Source organism: Mytilus edulis, chromosome 7, assembly GCF_963676685.1.
Source record: "Mytilus edulis chromosome 7, xbMytEdul2.2, whole genome shotgun sequence".
NCBI classification, from domain to species: domain Eukaryota; kingdom Metazoa; phylum Mollusca; class Bivalvia; order Mytilida; family Mytilidae; genus Mytilus; species Mytilus edulis.
This window is the reverse complement of record NC_092350.1, coordinates 16,837,954-16,855,207: the sequence shown is the minus strand read 5'-3', so window position 1 is coordinate 16,855,207 and position 17,254 is coordinate 16,837,954. Positions and strand designations below refer to the sequence as shown.

General features: G+C 32.6%; 3 protein-coding genes across 5 annotated transcripts in view; 2 read left to right on the top strand and 1 right to left on the bottom strand.

Annotated features, from left to right (window-relative positions):
- The window catches only part of LOC139480883 (B-cell CLL/lymphoma 9 protein-like), a 48,509-nt gene extending 35,896 nt beyond the window's left edge, over nt 1-12,613 (bottom strand). Inside the window, exons 1-2 of one of the 3 annotated variants that reach the window (XM_071263809.1) lie at nt 12,497-12,613; nt 4,219-4,308 (exon numbers count right to left, since the gene is read on the bottom strand). The gene's annotated coding sequence lies outside the window, so the exon portion shown is untranslated. Of the gene's footprint in view, nt 1-2,375; nt 2,548-4,218; nt 4,309-12,496 lie in introns of those variants that run through there. The other 2 variants (XM_071263811.1, XM_071263810.1) reach the window with 2 other exon arrangements.
- Nucleotides 1-17,254, top strand: part of LOC139480884 (trifunctional purine biosynthetic protein adenosine-3-like) — a 483,263-nt gene that overhangs the window by 363,937 nt on the left and 102,072 nt on the right. The window lies entirely within an intron of this gene.
- LOC139482986 (uncharacterized) lies at nt 16,718-17,065 on the top strand. Its single transcript, XM_071267016.1, has one exon. It carries the CDS (start codon nt 16,718-16,720, stop codon nt 17,063-17,065), a length of 348 nt encoding a protein of 115 aa, XP_071123117.1.

Below are 17,254 nucleotides of genomic sequence, written 5' to 3'. Positions count from 1 at the left end.
GTCCTTTTGACCTGATTATAAGGTCACAAGCATTTTCCATAACATTCCATTTTAATGATTAAACTGATAAGATGTTGAAGATTTCTTTGTTAAGCAAATAGAATAATGATTCAAAATTTTATTTAAATTTTCTCTTTTATCCTATAGTGTAAAAGCACTTTAAATTTCAAGATGTTTTTTTGCATATCTTGCTATTAATGATTAAGAAAGATAAAATGCATAACATTATGTTACGAAATATGTGTAAGAGCCTTGATGTGCATTTACATCTTACAACAAACAAAACTAGAGGTACAAGGAGCCTGCATTGCTCACCTGGCATTATTGTATAAAATGAACAATGTATAACACAAATATTTGGTTTAATTGAAATTGTGTGGGCTACAAGAAACAACATTTGCAAGTTTCGATCATTTTACTTATTTGCAGATCGTGTGTGGTTGATACATGTAGTGTTACTGCTTAGACTTCTTTCTACAGCAAATAGTTAAAAGTTTGTCAAAAGTCGTCAATTAAGGGTAATAACGAGCTCACTGGAAATTTCAACTATTTTAACTTATTCAAAGATAATATTTTGCTGTTAACAATTCTTTCTCTCTATCTTCTACATTAATAGGACAAAAACTAATAAATTGAGACAAATGATGTAATTTAAGGACAAATTGCAATAGCTCTTGTTAGTAGTTGTTTTAGTTGCAGCCATGTTGACTGACATTGTACTTGTGAAATTTGTCTTGCTGATTATTTTTGCAGTTTACTAGTTCATACATGTAGTTTTCAAGAATATACATGTAGCTTATAACTCAAATAAACATTTTAAACGATGTTCAATTATTGGTATATCTTTCTTTCTTGATGATCAGAGTATTTGGAGATCTCGTCTTGCTGAGCATCTTTGCAGTTTAAGTGTTGGTCTACTTAATTTGCCAAAGTGTTAAAAGCCTCACCATTTTAGGGCAATATGAAACTCCTATCATTCACATCGATGTTTGACTGTTGTGTAGATCTTTATATTAATTACACAAGGATAGTTTTATCTATAGAGTTCCAATTGTACTCTGAACATTTCTTATTTGACTGATTTTCTTTTAACAGATCTTAAGAAATTCTTATTTTTGTAGACTTTCTACTTGTTGACCATTCTTGCAACATAAAGGGTAAAACATTGGTTAAAATCATCCATAAAATAGTGTGACAGTCAGAACACTAGACAGTAGATGTAGATCTTAACATTGGTACACTCTGTACATGTACAGTCTGACAGTCTTGGTGAACACTGGACAGTAGACGTAGATCTTAACATCGGTACACTCTGTGCAGTCTCACAGTCTTGGTGAACACTGGACAGTAGACGTAGATCATAACATTGGTACACTCTGTGCATTTCTACTTTGTCATATTTTCTTTTCAATCTTTAACAGATTTTAAGAAAAAGCAAAATCTTGTATTTTACCCAAATTTAACCTTTGTTCTGTTGGTGCATTTTGCCAAGTAGTTTCAGGAGAAGATTTTTGTATTCTTATTATCTTTTATTTGGTTGGTAGATTGGGGATGGGGTGGGTTAATGTCAGTAGTAATTTTCAGAATTCTCCTCAGAAAATGACTGCCAGACTGGGAAAAGATGTTAATAGCTCCCATGGGCCCTTTTTTTGCACATATACAAATGTAATCTACATGCAAGTTGAAGTTCTAAATAGATCAATCTTACTGGATCACAAAATAATTTTTTTGGGGGCAGTTTTTTTAGGGTTTTTATTTTTTTTTGGGGGGGGGGGGGGGGGAGGCAGCGCGGGGGGTATTATGTTTGCAGTACTTTGCAGAATTCAAACTGAATTAAGTGCAAAATCTGGTCATTTTTTGGAAAACCAATTCTCTACAGTTCAACATGAACGCTAACACATGTAGTCAAAAATGTGATTGAAGTGTAGATATTTACATAAATTGTGATTCACAGCTGAGATTTAATATCAATTGATACTGTGTCATTTTATCCTCATATACTCTAATTACAATATCATAATATCATTCAATTGATTTTCTGTGCTAACTACAAATTATTGTTATGGGTACTAACTCTATCTTATTATCTCTTGCCAGTAAATAAAAGCCAGTAAAGAATAGTGATTACTTTAACAGGTATCATCCAAAATCATCAGAGTAATTTGTTTACATATGTAAATAACACATTAATGTCGTTAGTATTATACTTAACAGGTAAATTCAAATACTTCTAAGGCTAAAAGGGACGAAGATGACCTCTGGGTCAATCGTCTTTTTACGATAAATATTTTATAATCTATTTGATAATTCAATAAACATGGCTGACAAAGGTTTTCAAATAAACAAATAAATTTCCCACTAACAAACAAAAATACCTGTTTAAAGTCCTCATATCGTGTTGTCCTTCTCGTTTAAATCTGTCTCAAATCAACTAAAAGTCAGTCGTGACCCTACCACATGATAGCTACTACTTCCCCCTTTTGTTAAAAATCTCTCAAACACAGGTAAGAGATTGAATACTCGTCTTTTGTTCAAAGCAATACCTTTATATGTACAAAACTTCAATATTATTTATGCATTGATTTGGCTCATTTAAATGTCCGCTGCTGTGATGGTTGGTAGTAAATAAGTACCGCTGTGTGAAACGAGACTTTATTGTTAATCAAATAATAACAAGTTAAGGCTCACATCCATATCATATTGTGTCAACAAAACGTACAATTAAAAACCTTTTACACAAATTCACTAAAAGTTTCAATGATATGACAATTATTTATCACTATATGTATTTTTACTTATTACTAAAAATTATAAAACTACCCATCTTTCTAGTATATATATATAGAGATATCAGTCTGTAGCCCTTTTCACAAAAAATCTTAAGTGTAAAATTTATCAAACATGCAAGTCTAAAATATTCCTTAACAATTCAACTAAATATTTTTATCTTAATTAAGATTAATTTTCGCTTAAGATTTTTTGTGAAAAGGGCTACTGGGCATGAGAGCAAACCCCCAAATTCCACTGTCGCTCTTTCATTAAGGAAACATGTACAACACCCCAATTCCCCCCGAAAAAAATAAGAAATTACCCCCCTAAAAGATCAATACTGAATGTGCCAAATTTGATTACAATTTTTAAATTTATTCAGAGGCAATTTATAAATTAAATCAAATTTAAAGTAGATGAAGCTCCTGAAACAGACCTGAAATGTGGATATTGACTCATTTTTCCAGAGCAGAGAAATTGTCCCATACATGTATATAATAGCCAGGTCATTGCTCTTTCTGTCATATCAACACTGTCAGAATAAGACTTAATGAACTAATATCCTCCTTTCCAATCAGATTCTTATTAGACCTCAACTATTCAATAAAAGTCTGGGGAATACTTTGAATTATAACTTATTACAAGTACAAATATTTAAAATCGGAAACCTATCAGACTAGCCTTTTTTTTTAAAACCATGTCATGGAAACATAATAATATGGATCTGATCCTTACATTTGTGTGTGTGGGTTATATTAGCTTATATCAATTCTAATGATATTTGAGTCCACCTGGTACTTTATCCAGGTTAAGCAGTTGTTACATATACATATATATATCTATGTCAGAACATTACCAATTTCAGCAACTCAGCTATATTGTTACATAATTGTCTGAAGACATGAAAGAGATGAGTTTAGGTTAAAAAGACGTGAAGTTCCATAGATTAAGTTAGTGAATTATTGTGTTATTCCATATTAATTTTCAACAAAAATGTATGTGTACATGTATGTGTAGTAATGCTAAGTAGTGTACCCCATTCATAATTCAGTGGTAAACAAGATGACAGTGTTGAACTCAGTGTTCTCCCAAGGGCCTTTTAGCAGCATGGTAATGTGATGCTATAATATAAAATGTAACACTATCTGAAGTGGTTTTCTTATAATTTTGTAATAGCTATATAGGGGCTCTGAATTTTTTTTAATTTGAAATAAAAGTAGAGAATATTTACACACTCATTACTGTGGATTCATTTATTTTCGTGGATATCAATTTTTGTGGATTCAGTAAACTTGGCATTTTCGTGGAAATTTAATTTCATGGTTTTTTCTTAGTCTCCATCCTAGCCCATGGTTCACCCACGAAATCTACAAAACTTAATATCCCACAAATAATAAATAATGAATCCAGAGTAATGTAAATGTATTACATTGTACATATAATTCTTACCGTTATATTAGTACTTTATTATCCAGTCTTAAAAGTAGGATCACAGCCAAGTCAGTATCTCAATTTTTTTACTCTTCCTTTAAGCAAGTCCTGCAAAGAAAAGAACACAAATGAAGATTTCAAGTACATGTATTAACAAATTATTCTGTTTATCATGAATTCAGCACAAACTATTAACATGACACCACTTACACTGAAAGTCAATTCAATGGACCAATTCAGAATTGTGCTCACTGTGGCATTATGAGGGATATTCCGTAAAAAGCCTAGATGTCAAATATAAGGATGCGGAGATAGAACAGTATCATTCAGAGCAAAAAGTGTCGTTTGTGATTGAGTTGAATTTCTGATTTGGTCCATTTTATATGTATACCTGATTTTAAATATATACCAATATAATGTATTTATATCTGTAAGCCAATTTTGATTGGACTTCCTAAAAACATTTTGCTTTAGGACCAGTGAAAGTAAGCACAAGTTGATAGCTTATACACTTCAAGCCAAGGACTCCCATACATGCAGATCATTATCTCAATTTTGTCTTTAAGTGCAAGGATACAATGCATTACATGTACATTGTACTACATATATCATATAAAAGGTAAAATTGTCAAGATTGGTGGACAATATACAATATATCTGAAAACCTACATATATGTGGGCTCAATGTACTTATGTTATAAATATGTACTTCACACTATGAACATGAACCATATAGCTTGCTGTTTGGTGTGAGCAGAGGCTTCGTATTGAAGGCTGTACCTTGACCTATAATGGTTTACTTTTATAAATTGTTATTTGGATGGAGAGTTGTCTCATTGGCACTCATACCACATCTTCCTATACCTATGGCTGCCACACACCAGTATTAAAGTAGAAAGATTTACAATGTATCTTCTTGTGAATTAAATAATTTGTGTATACCCTAAATGTGTTTGCTGTAAATTTGTATTATAACATTGATTGATTGTTGGTTGCTTAACATCCAGTGGCAAATATTCCATGCATATTCAGGACAAGAACAAGTTCACAATAAATACAATAGGTAGGTCTTGATATAATAGAGGCCATCTGGGATGATGGTCGGGGAAATTTGTATTATATTGTAATAATGTATTATAACAGATGACTGACTTATTGATTGATTGTTGCTGTTTTAAGTCACTTTTAGCATTGGCTATATTGTGGCCGTTGACTTGTATTAACGTACATGTAGGAGCAGGAATGAGAGAACAACCAACACCACCGGTAAAACTGATACTCCTAGTCAGTTAAGAATTGAAATCAAGCTCATCCTTCAGGACCCTCAACCTCAGTGGTGACATGCTACATGTAGCTATAGATAATAATAGTGATACAATAATAAACCACTTGGCCACAGTGGCTCGTACATGACTGTTGTTCAAAATATATTGATTCATACATGTAAATATACATATACAAATAATATATGGTACATGTCTAATGGCATGATGAGTGGAAATTCAAGCTCCAGACTTTGGACAGGTACATACAAAATGTGGCAAATGCAAAGTTAAAATAGTTCAAGATGGTGCCCAACCCTCCCTGGACCTTTGATTATAAGTGGTGTAACCCATTTCCCTTCACAATACTCGTTCTAGCCTAATGTATATGGGTTACCTAGTTTTGGGATAATGGTTGCAGCTTATGAAAAGTGCATAGTGTTTTTGAACTATAAATGTGGGGTGTGGTTTAAAGGTTTTATACACTCTAACAAGATTTTTAGCTGAATAACCTGTAAAAACCAAGCATAATTTTATACTTGATTTATTTTCCACTAAGTTAATTCATATAACATACACAATCATTTTTATAGGAAATAGCCTCCAGGCAAATGTTTTACGACAGCCTCACTTATAAACCAAAACTTCTAACAAAGAAAATAAATTGATGCTTAATATTTAAATTACTTTTTATCTGATTTTATTCAACTAGAAAAAGTTATATATCTAAGGTGTCAATGTTAAAATCTTATTTTGTTAAATGATTGACAGACACATGTATGGGAAACAAATTTTAAATTATACAAATAAGTTTGCATCTTTTACTTTAAAGTATGTCCGTTCATAATAATGTGGGTTGGTACCCCAACTCGGAAAACAATCATTTCAAGTACAATTAGGTAGCAATCAGTACCAACCAAACATACATGTACAAATTATGTAGGTCACTGCTGACACTACATGCACTAGCACAGAGTTATACATACATTTTGTATTTCTAATTAAATCGTAAAATGTACAAATGTACAATGATGATGCATTTGAGTATGTAATGTTAATAGTGACCTAGCTAAGGTGTCACCCTAATTTTAACACATAAAGAAGCATGCAATTGTTCAAAACTGTGTTAAATTCCCCTTGAGAACAAGGTACATGTGCATGTACAACCATCAACATAAAATTTACAGAAAAGTCAGTGTTCTTTTTTTTAAATTTCAAATTAAACATTTGATAAACTAATAAAATAAAATCATGATATTCAGAAACTTAATTGAACAAAACAGATATCTCGGCATAGGAATAAAATACTTTCTGTAGATCTATTTATTGGTGACACCTTTTTAGCTGTCATGCAGCTGTGTTCAGACTTTCACTTTTAGCATTTTTGATAAAAACATTAAAGATTACATCTGGATGTACACATGTACATGTATACAAATTATCTACCATAATCATGATAAAAGTCAGGACTATAATGTATCTTTTTGGACTAGAAAATGCAAACTTGCAGTAAGGTGTGAGTTAGCACTTACTGTCAAAGGTCTTACTGTGAAATTGAGTTAAAGAATAGCATCAAAGGTGCTGTTTCTTAGACTTTTGGTTTTGACAAATGCATGACAAGTTTATAATTATATGTGCCAATAATTGCTTAATTGTCGCTCTTTTTAACAATTATATCCAAAGTCTGGTAAGACATTGCCATGCTTATCATTTTGCATAGAAGGTGCTGTTCCATGGCCATATTTGACTTTTGAGTTTTGTCAAATGCATGTGGAGTTATAAATGTGTCAAAAATTACTAAATTGTCGCCCTTCTTAACATTTAATTCAAATCTGATTTCTGGTAAGCCATTGCCATCATTTTGAATTGAAAGCACTGTTCCTTGGCTTTTGCGTTTTGTCAAATGCTTAATAAAAAATAGTTAATGTGTCAAAAATTACTAAATTGTCGCCCTTCTTTACATTTAAATCTGAGGTCTGGCAAACCATTGCCATGCTTATCATTTTACAATCAACAACAAGATTTGATCAGCCTGTCTGTAGCCTCATTTCCTTTTATCCTGGACACAATAGACCTCACAAGTCTGGGTTTATCTTATTGATAATGAACACTATAAACTGGAAATCTGCCAACGGGTAAAAATGAAATATATTCTTACTCCAAAGAAATTCTATTACATTATTAAAGTCAATATAAGGTAGTCTAATACTAATTACAAGCTAAATCATGATGTGTATTGTTTGTTCTATTTATACTGTTACCAATCATCTACCATAACTGTTCATTTTAATGACGTAACTATAATTCTTAATCGGAAAATTACAGAAAGATTTAAATCGTGCATTTAAATGAAAACTTACTTCTATAATGACTTGGATTCTATTTGAAAGGGAGAAGATCAAAATCAATAATTTCAAACTTATTTCGATTTACTGAGCCATGTTAAATGATGTCAGTGGTGTGGCTTTTATTGGCTTTCCATTTTTGGTCGTGATAAATTAATGAAATGATAAAAATAGAACTGAAGTTCTGTATGTACAGAAAAATCATTATTAGATATTCAGAACCTGTCTTCTGGATAAACACTTCAAAAATCTGAAATACGGCTATTAAATATTACAAATGTATGTTGTTTTCCATAAGGAGTAAGCTTCTGCACTGTATGAAGGCAACCATTGTAAAATATGCACAAAAACACTTTTTTATTGTTCATAGGATGTTAAATTGTTTTTATATATCATGGAAGAAATCTCCAAAGACTAATTGTCAACCACTAGTGAACATATAAATATATAGCATTTTTAGTATTATGGTACACATTTTGATTGGCTTATTATTTTTACATACATGTACAAATGTATACAAACACGTGTACATTTATACTGTATAAAATTAAGAATGGAATTGGGGAATATGTCAAAGATACATGTACAACAACCCAACAAAAGAGTAGACAAAAGCCAAACGCCACCAAAGGGTATTCAACGCGTAATTATGTACAAATTAGTCTGAACCTGCCACTTATTACAAATATACATACAGACCAGGGCTCCCAAAAAATATTTGAGCCAGCCAGACATTTCATATCTGATCCCAATTTTAATCCCTCAAGACTTAGTCACAAAAGGCAATTATGGTAATCAGATGGCCAATCCAATGATTGACATTACATGAAAAAAAAAAACGATTTTAAACTTTACTTTGATATGAATTTGATGTTTGGATGTAACTGTTAAAATGGCAGTGCATCATTCAAAGTGTGCACATCAGCGTGCTCATATCTGCCTTAGACTTTTTATTTGTGCAAAATGATGTTGTCAAAAACTTTACTTTCGTTTTCACATTGTTCTAACCGGATGTTGACTTGACAATGGTAAAACATGGACCATAAACGGATACGTAAAATCTGTGTACGTTTACAAAGCACGACTGAGAGAAGAAGCTCTTTCCATGTTATTTCTTCAACAAAATACTTGAAATGAACGTTAGATACAAGTATCAATGATAATTTTAGCATTTTTGAAGAAATGTAAGATGCATTATTAAATTTCCCACCAGTGCACATGCGCACACATGTTCTAGTTCATACGACGTAGTTCTGACGATTTTTCTTTTTAAAATCTTTTTAAATTTTTCATCAAATCATGTTGATAAACTAATTTCTAATAATTTTAATCTTTTGGACTACATCAATTGTGAATAAACCGATCAATTTATACGATGTCCGGTACTGAACATAGTTCACCTGTCACCTGAACAGGTAGATTTCAGCTGTCCAACTACTAACTAGCCTTGATTGAAATTAGAAAGTATTGAAGTAGGTGTTGTGTTGATAGTAATTAATCATCATGTCACATTTATGACCGGAAATGTGTTGATGTTAAAGGCAAAAGGTTGGGTAAAAAAATTCGTGAATTATGTAAAAATGACCCAAAAAGCCTTAAAAACTAAGAAGTATATGACCGTTTCATGCTTTGCCCAGCCAGACTTTTACCGGACATTATACAAATGACTGGAATATATGACCGTTTTGGAAGCCCTGATACAGACCTGCCAACTACACTCTGTTGGACTTTACTCAAAAACGGTGAGTGTGTGAAAAAAAAATTAAGTGGTCCATGGAACTCAGTGTCTCGCCTACTTTTGCTGTTAATCGCTGGCTCAACAAAAATGAGGAAAAAAATAAAAACATTCTTCTCAATACTATTTGATTGTAAGAAGCTTTTGTCCAAGTTTGGTAGAAATCAAGGATAGTTTATGAATCTAATAAATGTTTTAAAAACTTTAATTGCAGACTGTACATGTATGTAATTTTAATTGGAAGAAAACCTGTCCATTTATAAGTAAAATATGGAAAAACAGGTACAAAATTTTAACAAAATTTCCTTTCAGATACTAGCTTATGATCATAAACAAGCTTTTCCATTCTCAATTTTAAGTACAAACATGTATCTGTATTTACCAATTGTTAGGTCAGCTTTTCTTCTTTTATTTTTCCATTAAATATTTTGTTCTGGGAACATATATATAGTTACATTTTTACCACGTGCACACTATCACAATTGCAATGTTTTCCATATTGGACATGTTGGATAAAGAAGAAAAATTAAGTTACATGCAATATACTGTTTTTACATTAATGTACATTAGCATGATTACCATCTAAAGAAAGGCTTGTATAGTCCGCGGTTTTATTCTCCAAAATTGGACCTTTCAGACGGGATGCGGACTATAGAGTACAATAAGCAAGAAATAAGAGAAAAATTTAAATTTCATGGGCGAGGTGGTTTGTTAAAGTTCATAGGCGGATCCAGGGTGGGGAGGGGGGAAATCTGGTTGATTATATAGGGAATCATTAAAGCATGACTGGAGCGGCCCCCCCTTAGGAAAAGTTCTGGATCCGCCACTTACGTTCCACCATCTTTGTTATTGATATTGTAGAGGGTGCTCTTATCATTTTACAAACAAATAATTTTCACTCATCCATATTAATAAGTTATTTCTATTCAAACTCAATTAATACTGATAAATTTAAAAACTTAACCTTTCATTACAAATTTTTGTTTCTTTTCAATGCATTGGTTGAAATAAACTGGAATCTGCTGGATTGAAACGATACAAACATAGTGAAAAAGACAACTGTAAATCAGCTTAGAATTTGTAAACTACAAAACGTAATCGGTTATTGTTCTTTCCGTTTTGGTGTTTCATACTGACTAATATGGTTTTTATTAGCTTGTAAGACCTCTCAAACATTAATGTGATAGATATACGTCACGTAACATGTATTAAAGACTGTTTTACAAAAGGATGGAACTGTTTTACTTTCAAAGTCGTATTATAGTGATACATGTATCTGTTATGTACGGATTTCGACTCTCATCGGTTAATTTCTTCTTTTACACATGCTTTAAAACTTCGTTTAAACATACATTTTGTACACAAGTTTCTAAATTGTTTTTTAAGTGAATTAAACTTATTTTAACAATCATGAAGCGTTTACAAGCAGTTTCAGCTTCTGTTTGATGATGGAAAACAGATTTTTCCATGAAAATACCGCAAACGACTGCACAGGATTTGAAATTACTGAGTTTCATCAGACCTTTTCTACATTGTAACAGTTACAAAAAGTTTTTTTACCTAAAATTTCGTGGGGAGAAGGGGGTGGGGACTATGTACATATGTACCAGTGCGGAAATTACAAGCCTTTCTACATTAGGGGTCAGGACTATCATAATAATTTACAAGAGAATTTTGTATAAAGAGAGATAACTCATTCATTTTCCAAATACAGTTCAGTTAAATTATGTGATTATTGATTTAACGCTGTCAAAAAGGTATCCCCTACATGTATGAGAGGGTAATTATTTAAGAATGCCCTTTTCCGTCAGTCGCCAAATAGTCAGTACTGGAATACTGTTAGCATGGTAGGTGTCAAATTGGTTAAAATGTCACTGATTCGTCAAAATATCCCTATCTTGATTTGTCGAAGGTGTCAACTTATTTCTGTTACCATTATTTTTTCGGAAAAACTAATGTGGTTAGTCAACACAGTCCTTTTTTTTTATCGTATTAAAGAAAGTGTACATTTTATCTTTATGCACCGAAAATTACTGTTGACATCATTTGGCAAGATTTTTTGCCGTTATTCGTCATGAAAGTACTACCATTACGACACTCCTATGACTCCATTGGGGTCTGTAGAATTTTATATGGTACATATATCATGATGTCACATCTACTATTATTGTAGTTTATTGTTTATACAAAACATGGCACAAAAAGTCATGTGCTAGATAAAGTCGTAGGTTTTGCTACTGGGGATATGAATAACTGCTTTCAATCGGGCAAACCCCATGGATTTTCCCGTAATTTTTTATGTCATAATGCCAATGTTGAAACATCAGAGTCAACTGTTCAATGACAAAATTTCTGCAGAGCGACCTTGGGTCAACCGTTAAAACTCATTTATGAAAATAACTGGAAAGTGGTTCATTATTATTTGTGTTGTACAGAAATAAAACAAATACATAAATATATCTCATAACTGTGTAAATGTGTAAAAATGTATAAACTGCAATGGAAATCAAGAGTTTGTTAGTTTTGAATGCTAATATAAATAAGGAACTTTAAAAGAAATGCTGAATTGGTAGCAATTCAATTTCTTCCTTAGAAGTATTGAAGAAAGGAGTCCAGAGCTGAGTCACTCAGTGTCCCTTTCTGTGATTGTGAACAGAAAATGTATCTCCTTTATCTTATTCATCTGAAATTAGTGAAAAAAAAGAACTGCTGCTGACAATAACAATCAAATTTGGAGTGTGAACAAACAGTGATTTAAGGTTTCTAAGACATTCTTGAGTGTACCTTTACAAACATAAACACGAGTATACGTTATTGTTTTGAAGGCCGTCTTCCCTTTTCACTCGAATTTGAAGCTCAAAAACAGTGAATTAATGTCTGATTAAACAAAAGAATCAACATTGAATAACGCAGATACTATGTGTATATATTATTATTGGGTAATGAATGCATACCTACTTGGTACAATCGTTTATATTCGTGAAATTGCAGTTTTTCGTTTCACTTTATGAGTTCAATATCCATGCACATTTTTTGACCTCCATATTGGAATAGTTTAAAGTCACGTGATCAGAAGTATTGATTTCATTGGTGATAACAATAAAATCGAATTTCGCGCAAAAAGAACAATAGACCAAAAACCTTAAAAAAAATAGACAAGATTATTACTTCGAGGTTAAATCATTGTTATGCATTTTAAAGTACAAGACTGAGTCAAATGGAAACTGCTCGACCTTCCAGAGTACCTGATTCAACATAATATTTAAAATGAAGTCTAAATACATATATAATACTGAAGCTTATTAATGTTTTGTATTCATGGCTACGCATTTTAATAAATAGCTGGCGGATATAGCCCGCACAAAAAGGCTTAATATAAGTTTAGTATAAAATTGAACAAGTTTTTAACACAGACAACAAAGTTCTACTGTGCTTTTAAAGAACGGGACAAGTCGGCCTGGAGACATTTCGGACCCAGTAAAATCGGACATTCTTATGTAGGTCAAATCGGACAGACAAATAAGTGACCAAAAAGACAACTGTCTTGGACCGTTTACAAAGTCGACTCGGAACCGGTCTATAAAGTCAACTCGGACCGTCTACAAGATAGTTGAGTCACCTTCTTTAAATAAAGTCCTTACTTTAATACTTATACCGGCTTACTTACTTACTTACTTACTTACTTACTTACTCACTCACTCACTCACTCACTCACTCACTCACTCACTCACTCACTCACTTACTTACTTACTTACTTACTTACTTACTTACTTACTTACTTACTTACTTACTTACTTACTTACTTACTTACTTACTTACTTACTTACTTACTTACTTACTTACTTACTTACTTACTTACTTACTTACTTACTTACTTACTTACTTACTTACTTACTTACTTACTTACTTACTTACTTACTTACTTACTTACCAGTGGCGGATCCAGAACATTTCCTAAGGGGGGCCCACTGACTGACCTCTCCAGTCATGCTTCAATGATTCCCTATATAATCAACCAAAACTTACTTACTTACTTACTTACTTACCAAATTTATTATTTTGAATAACTGACTGGAGACCATTTAATTTAATGTGAGACCTCTAATGAATGTTGGAGTTTATTACCTGGAATATTAAAACTTTGTTTATCTATAATTTTTCTTATTTTCCTGAGTTAAACAATTTGAAGCATTCTTAAAAGAGTCATACTTTTGATCTGAGCAAACTATTTGAAGTATCATTCCAGTCAGCTAAGAGGTATTTTTGAAAAAAAAATAATTCTGTTTTGTCATTATGTTTGTGTATGTGTTGCTTTGTTTGAATGTGATATATTGTACCTTGGTTTGTGGAGAGGGCTTACATAGGCTATGCCTGTTGCCCAATCCAATTCAATTTATTTGAATGAAATATTGTTTAAACTAAACTATCATTTATGAAAATGTAAAGTGATTTCAAATTTACACGTACCTTTATCATTTTTAAAAAAATTAACTTAAGAAAACTGATAAACGTCAGGGCCGTAACTACCTATGAGGCAGGGGAGCCTCCCCTGAATTTTCTACACCAAAATTATTTTTTTAATTAGTAAAATGAAATATTGACAATATGTACAAGAAGAACTTGAATTTATATTATAAACAACACAAGTTTACAGTTTGAACAGTGTTATCATTATACGTGATATATCTGTAATTTTCCGGATTTTTTTTATTATCGAAAGTGAACCGTTTCAGTATTTTTTTTTCCTTGTGGCCGTCCGTCTGTTATTCAGTATTCGTACAAGAACACATATGAAACTTTGCTTTCGACAATTTTGAATAAAACATAACTATTCATATCTATTTAGGGATTCTATCAAGCAGAGGAAGTTCCCTTTGTATTGTGAATCTTTTTAATGATATCGGAAATTCGTTACCGGCTGAATCAGCTGCAGCTGTTGAGTCATTTTTTTAACGTCTCCCGGCCGATCGTACGAGAACCTTGGGCGGTGTTGGATGGGGATTGTTCTGGTGGTGGAAAATATTGTAAAGGACACATCTCCATTAATCCTTCGGGAGTGAACATGGATCCGCTGTACCCTTGCAGTCAATCAAGGGGTGCGTCTTAATTGGCGAAATCTAGAAGTACATACATACATACGTATAGGGTCAATGCCTTAGTAGTAAACATTCCCATTCGTTGAAGCAGAGAGTTTCTAAACTAAGTATATACTAGTTTAGAAAGTCCCTGGTTGTAGTTATATACATGTCTGTTCAGCTTTCAACAATATTGAAATTCAAGGTCCTCGACAAAAAAAATATCTTGCTTTCTATGATCTTGCTTTCTATGTTTTTTTTTAACTTACCAGTTTGATTTCTAACAAAAATATATTTTAGCCATATTGAGAACAAAATCCGCGGTCACAATGTATTTAATGATAATAATTATAGGTCAAAGTACTGTCTTCAAAACGGAGCCTTGGCTCACCCCGAACAGCAATCTCAGTTTGTTTTTGCATGAAAATTGCTTCCAGGTACAATCAATACTGATGTTTATTAAAGTAAGTAAATCGAAGGAAAACGGGTAATTTTTAGTCATTTTACTGCGAGAAAAAAAAAAACCATGCCTCCCCTGAATTCGAACCCTAGTTACGGCCCTGAACGTAAAGATTGAATTTGTTTTATTCATTTGTTTAATTTTTCATTTATTATTTTAAAGTTAAATCGGACCTTCTACATGTATACTGTCAACTAAAACAAAGTATAAACATAGAGTTTGGGCTATTCATATGATAAATTGAGACAACTCTCTACCAGAGACCAAATAATATGATAAGTTAAAAACTATAGGTCACCATAGATTTTTTTAATCAAATACCTACATTATATTCCAACAGGAAATTTAAGGACCAGAAAATGATGACATTATCTGTCAGTACTTTCCATACTTCGTCTAATGAACGAGTTATCAAAGAAAACACCAATGGACTACAAACGGCAAGTCAGGGAGGCACAGCTCCGAGGTACCAAAGAAAACAGGCAACGAAGACACAATTAATGAATGCTATTTAGCGCATGGAGTCCGTATGACGCGACAACATAGACATAACAGTCTTATGTGAATGACATATGTGCTACGTTTTATTGTATATACAATGTATTATAGTTATAGTTTTATTTTAATAAACGGCGTTCGAGATGGATTGGTTATGTACTAAGGATGGATACAAATAGAACATGTTCAGTTGCACTGACATGGAAACCAGAGGGAACAAGAAAAGATATACGTCCCAAAACCACATGGAGACGAACTGTAGAGACAGAACGAACACCACTCAAGTGGAACAGCTGGGCTATAATAGATTAAGACCATGTGAAATGGAAAAAATTACCGGCATGAAGAGACATGATAGGTGAGGTGAGCTGATGTAATAGTTTTATTTTAAAATTGGAGTCTGCTTGAACTAAAAAAATGTAATAACACAGTAATTTAATTAGAGACGATTATATGTCTCTGTTTAAGATACTCAAGCCGGATATAAGATTTCTGGATATTAGTACAAAACAACACTAATAATAAAAAAGGGAAACATTGAATGTAATTATATATTAATATTTCGGATAACAGATATCCTTCATCGGTATGATTATGATGTAAAATGAATCATATCAATCTATTCTGATTTTCCTAGTAAAATATGCCAATATTTTTAGGAGGAAATTTGAACAGTTAATTATCAATTCTTCTCTTTATCAACCTCTCTATTGGTTCCGATTCATCGAAGATGTTGACACGAAGAGGAATACTACTAAACAAGAACTAAATGTGTTCATTCAACATGCCACCGATGTTCATCCCTCAATACAATTCACTTATGAACTCTCTGACTATAATATCACATTTCTTGACACTGCAACTCAAGTGAAGGATGAAATCGTATTTACAGACCTGTTTTGCAATCCCATGCAAGGTCTTATCGTTAAACTATCAAAGCAAGGTGATCTTGGGAATTGTGACAACTGGAGAAGGATAACATTACTCTCAATCCCAAGTAAAGTGTTTTGCAGAATACTGTTAAACAGAATAGACTCCATACTGGATGACAGGTTGAGACAGGAACAAGCTGGGTTTAGAAAAGGGAAAGGATGCATTGATCAGATTTTTGCGCTTAAGAACATCATTGAGCAGTGTATAGAATGGAAGACATCAACTTTATCGATTTCAAGAAGGCATTCGACAGTTTACACAGAGAGACTCTTTGGACAATTCTTATATCATACGGAGTACCACAAAAGATCGTCACAATGATAAAATGCTTTTATACCAACTTTGCATGTGCTGTGATACTCAACAACAAGGAAATTGACTGGTTTGAAGTACAATCTGGAGTACGACAGGGCTGCATCATCTCACCCATCTTATTTCTGGTTGCCATTGACTTGGTGATGCGGAAGACCACCAGTGACAAGAAAAGAGGCATCACATGGTCCATGTTTACAACCCTAGAGGACCTTGACTTTGCTGATGATATAGCACTCCTTTAATCAAAACAAGATCATATGCAAGAAAAGACAGATCGGCTCAGCCATTTTGCAAGCCAAATTGGACTGGAATTGAACGCAAAAAAGACTCAAGAAATGCGACTCAACACAACATCAAACTTACGACTAGAAGCTGAGGGTACAGAAATCCAAACAGTAGATAAATTTACCTATCTAGGAACTGTAATAAGT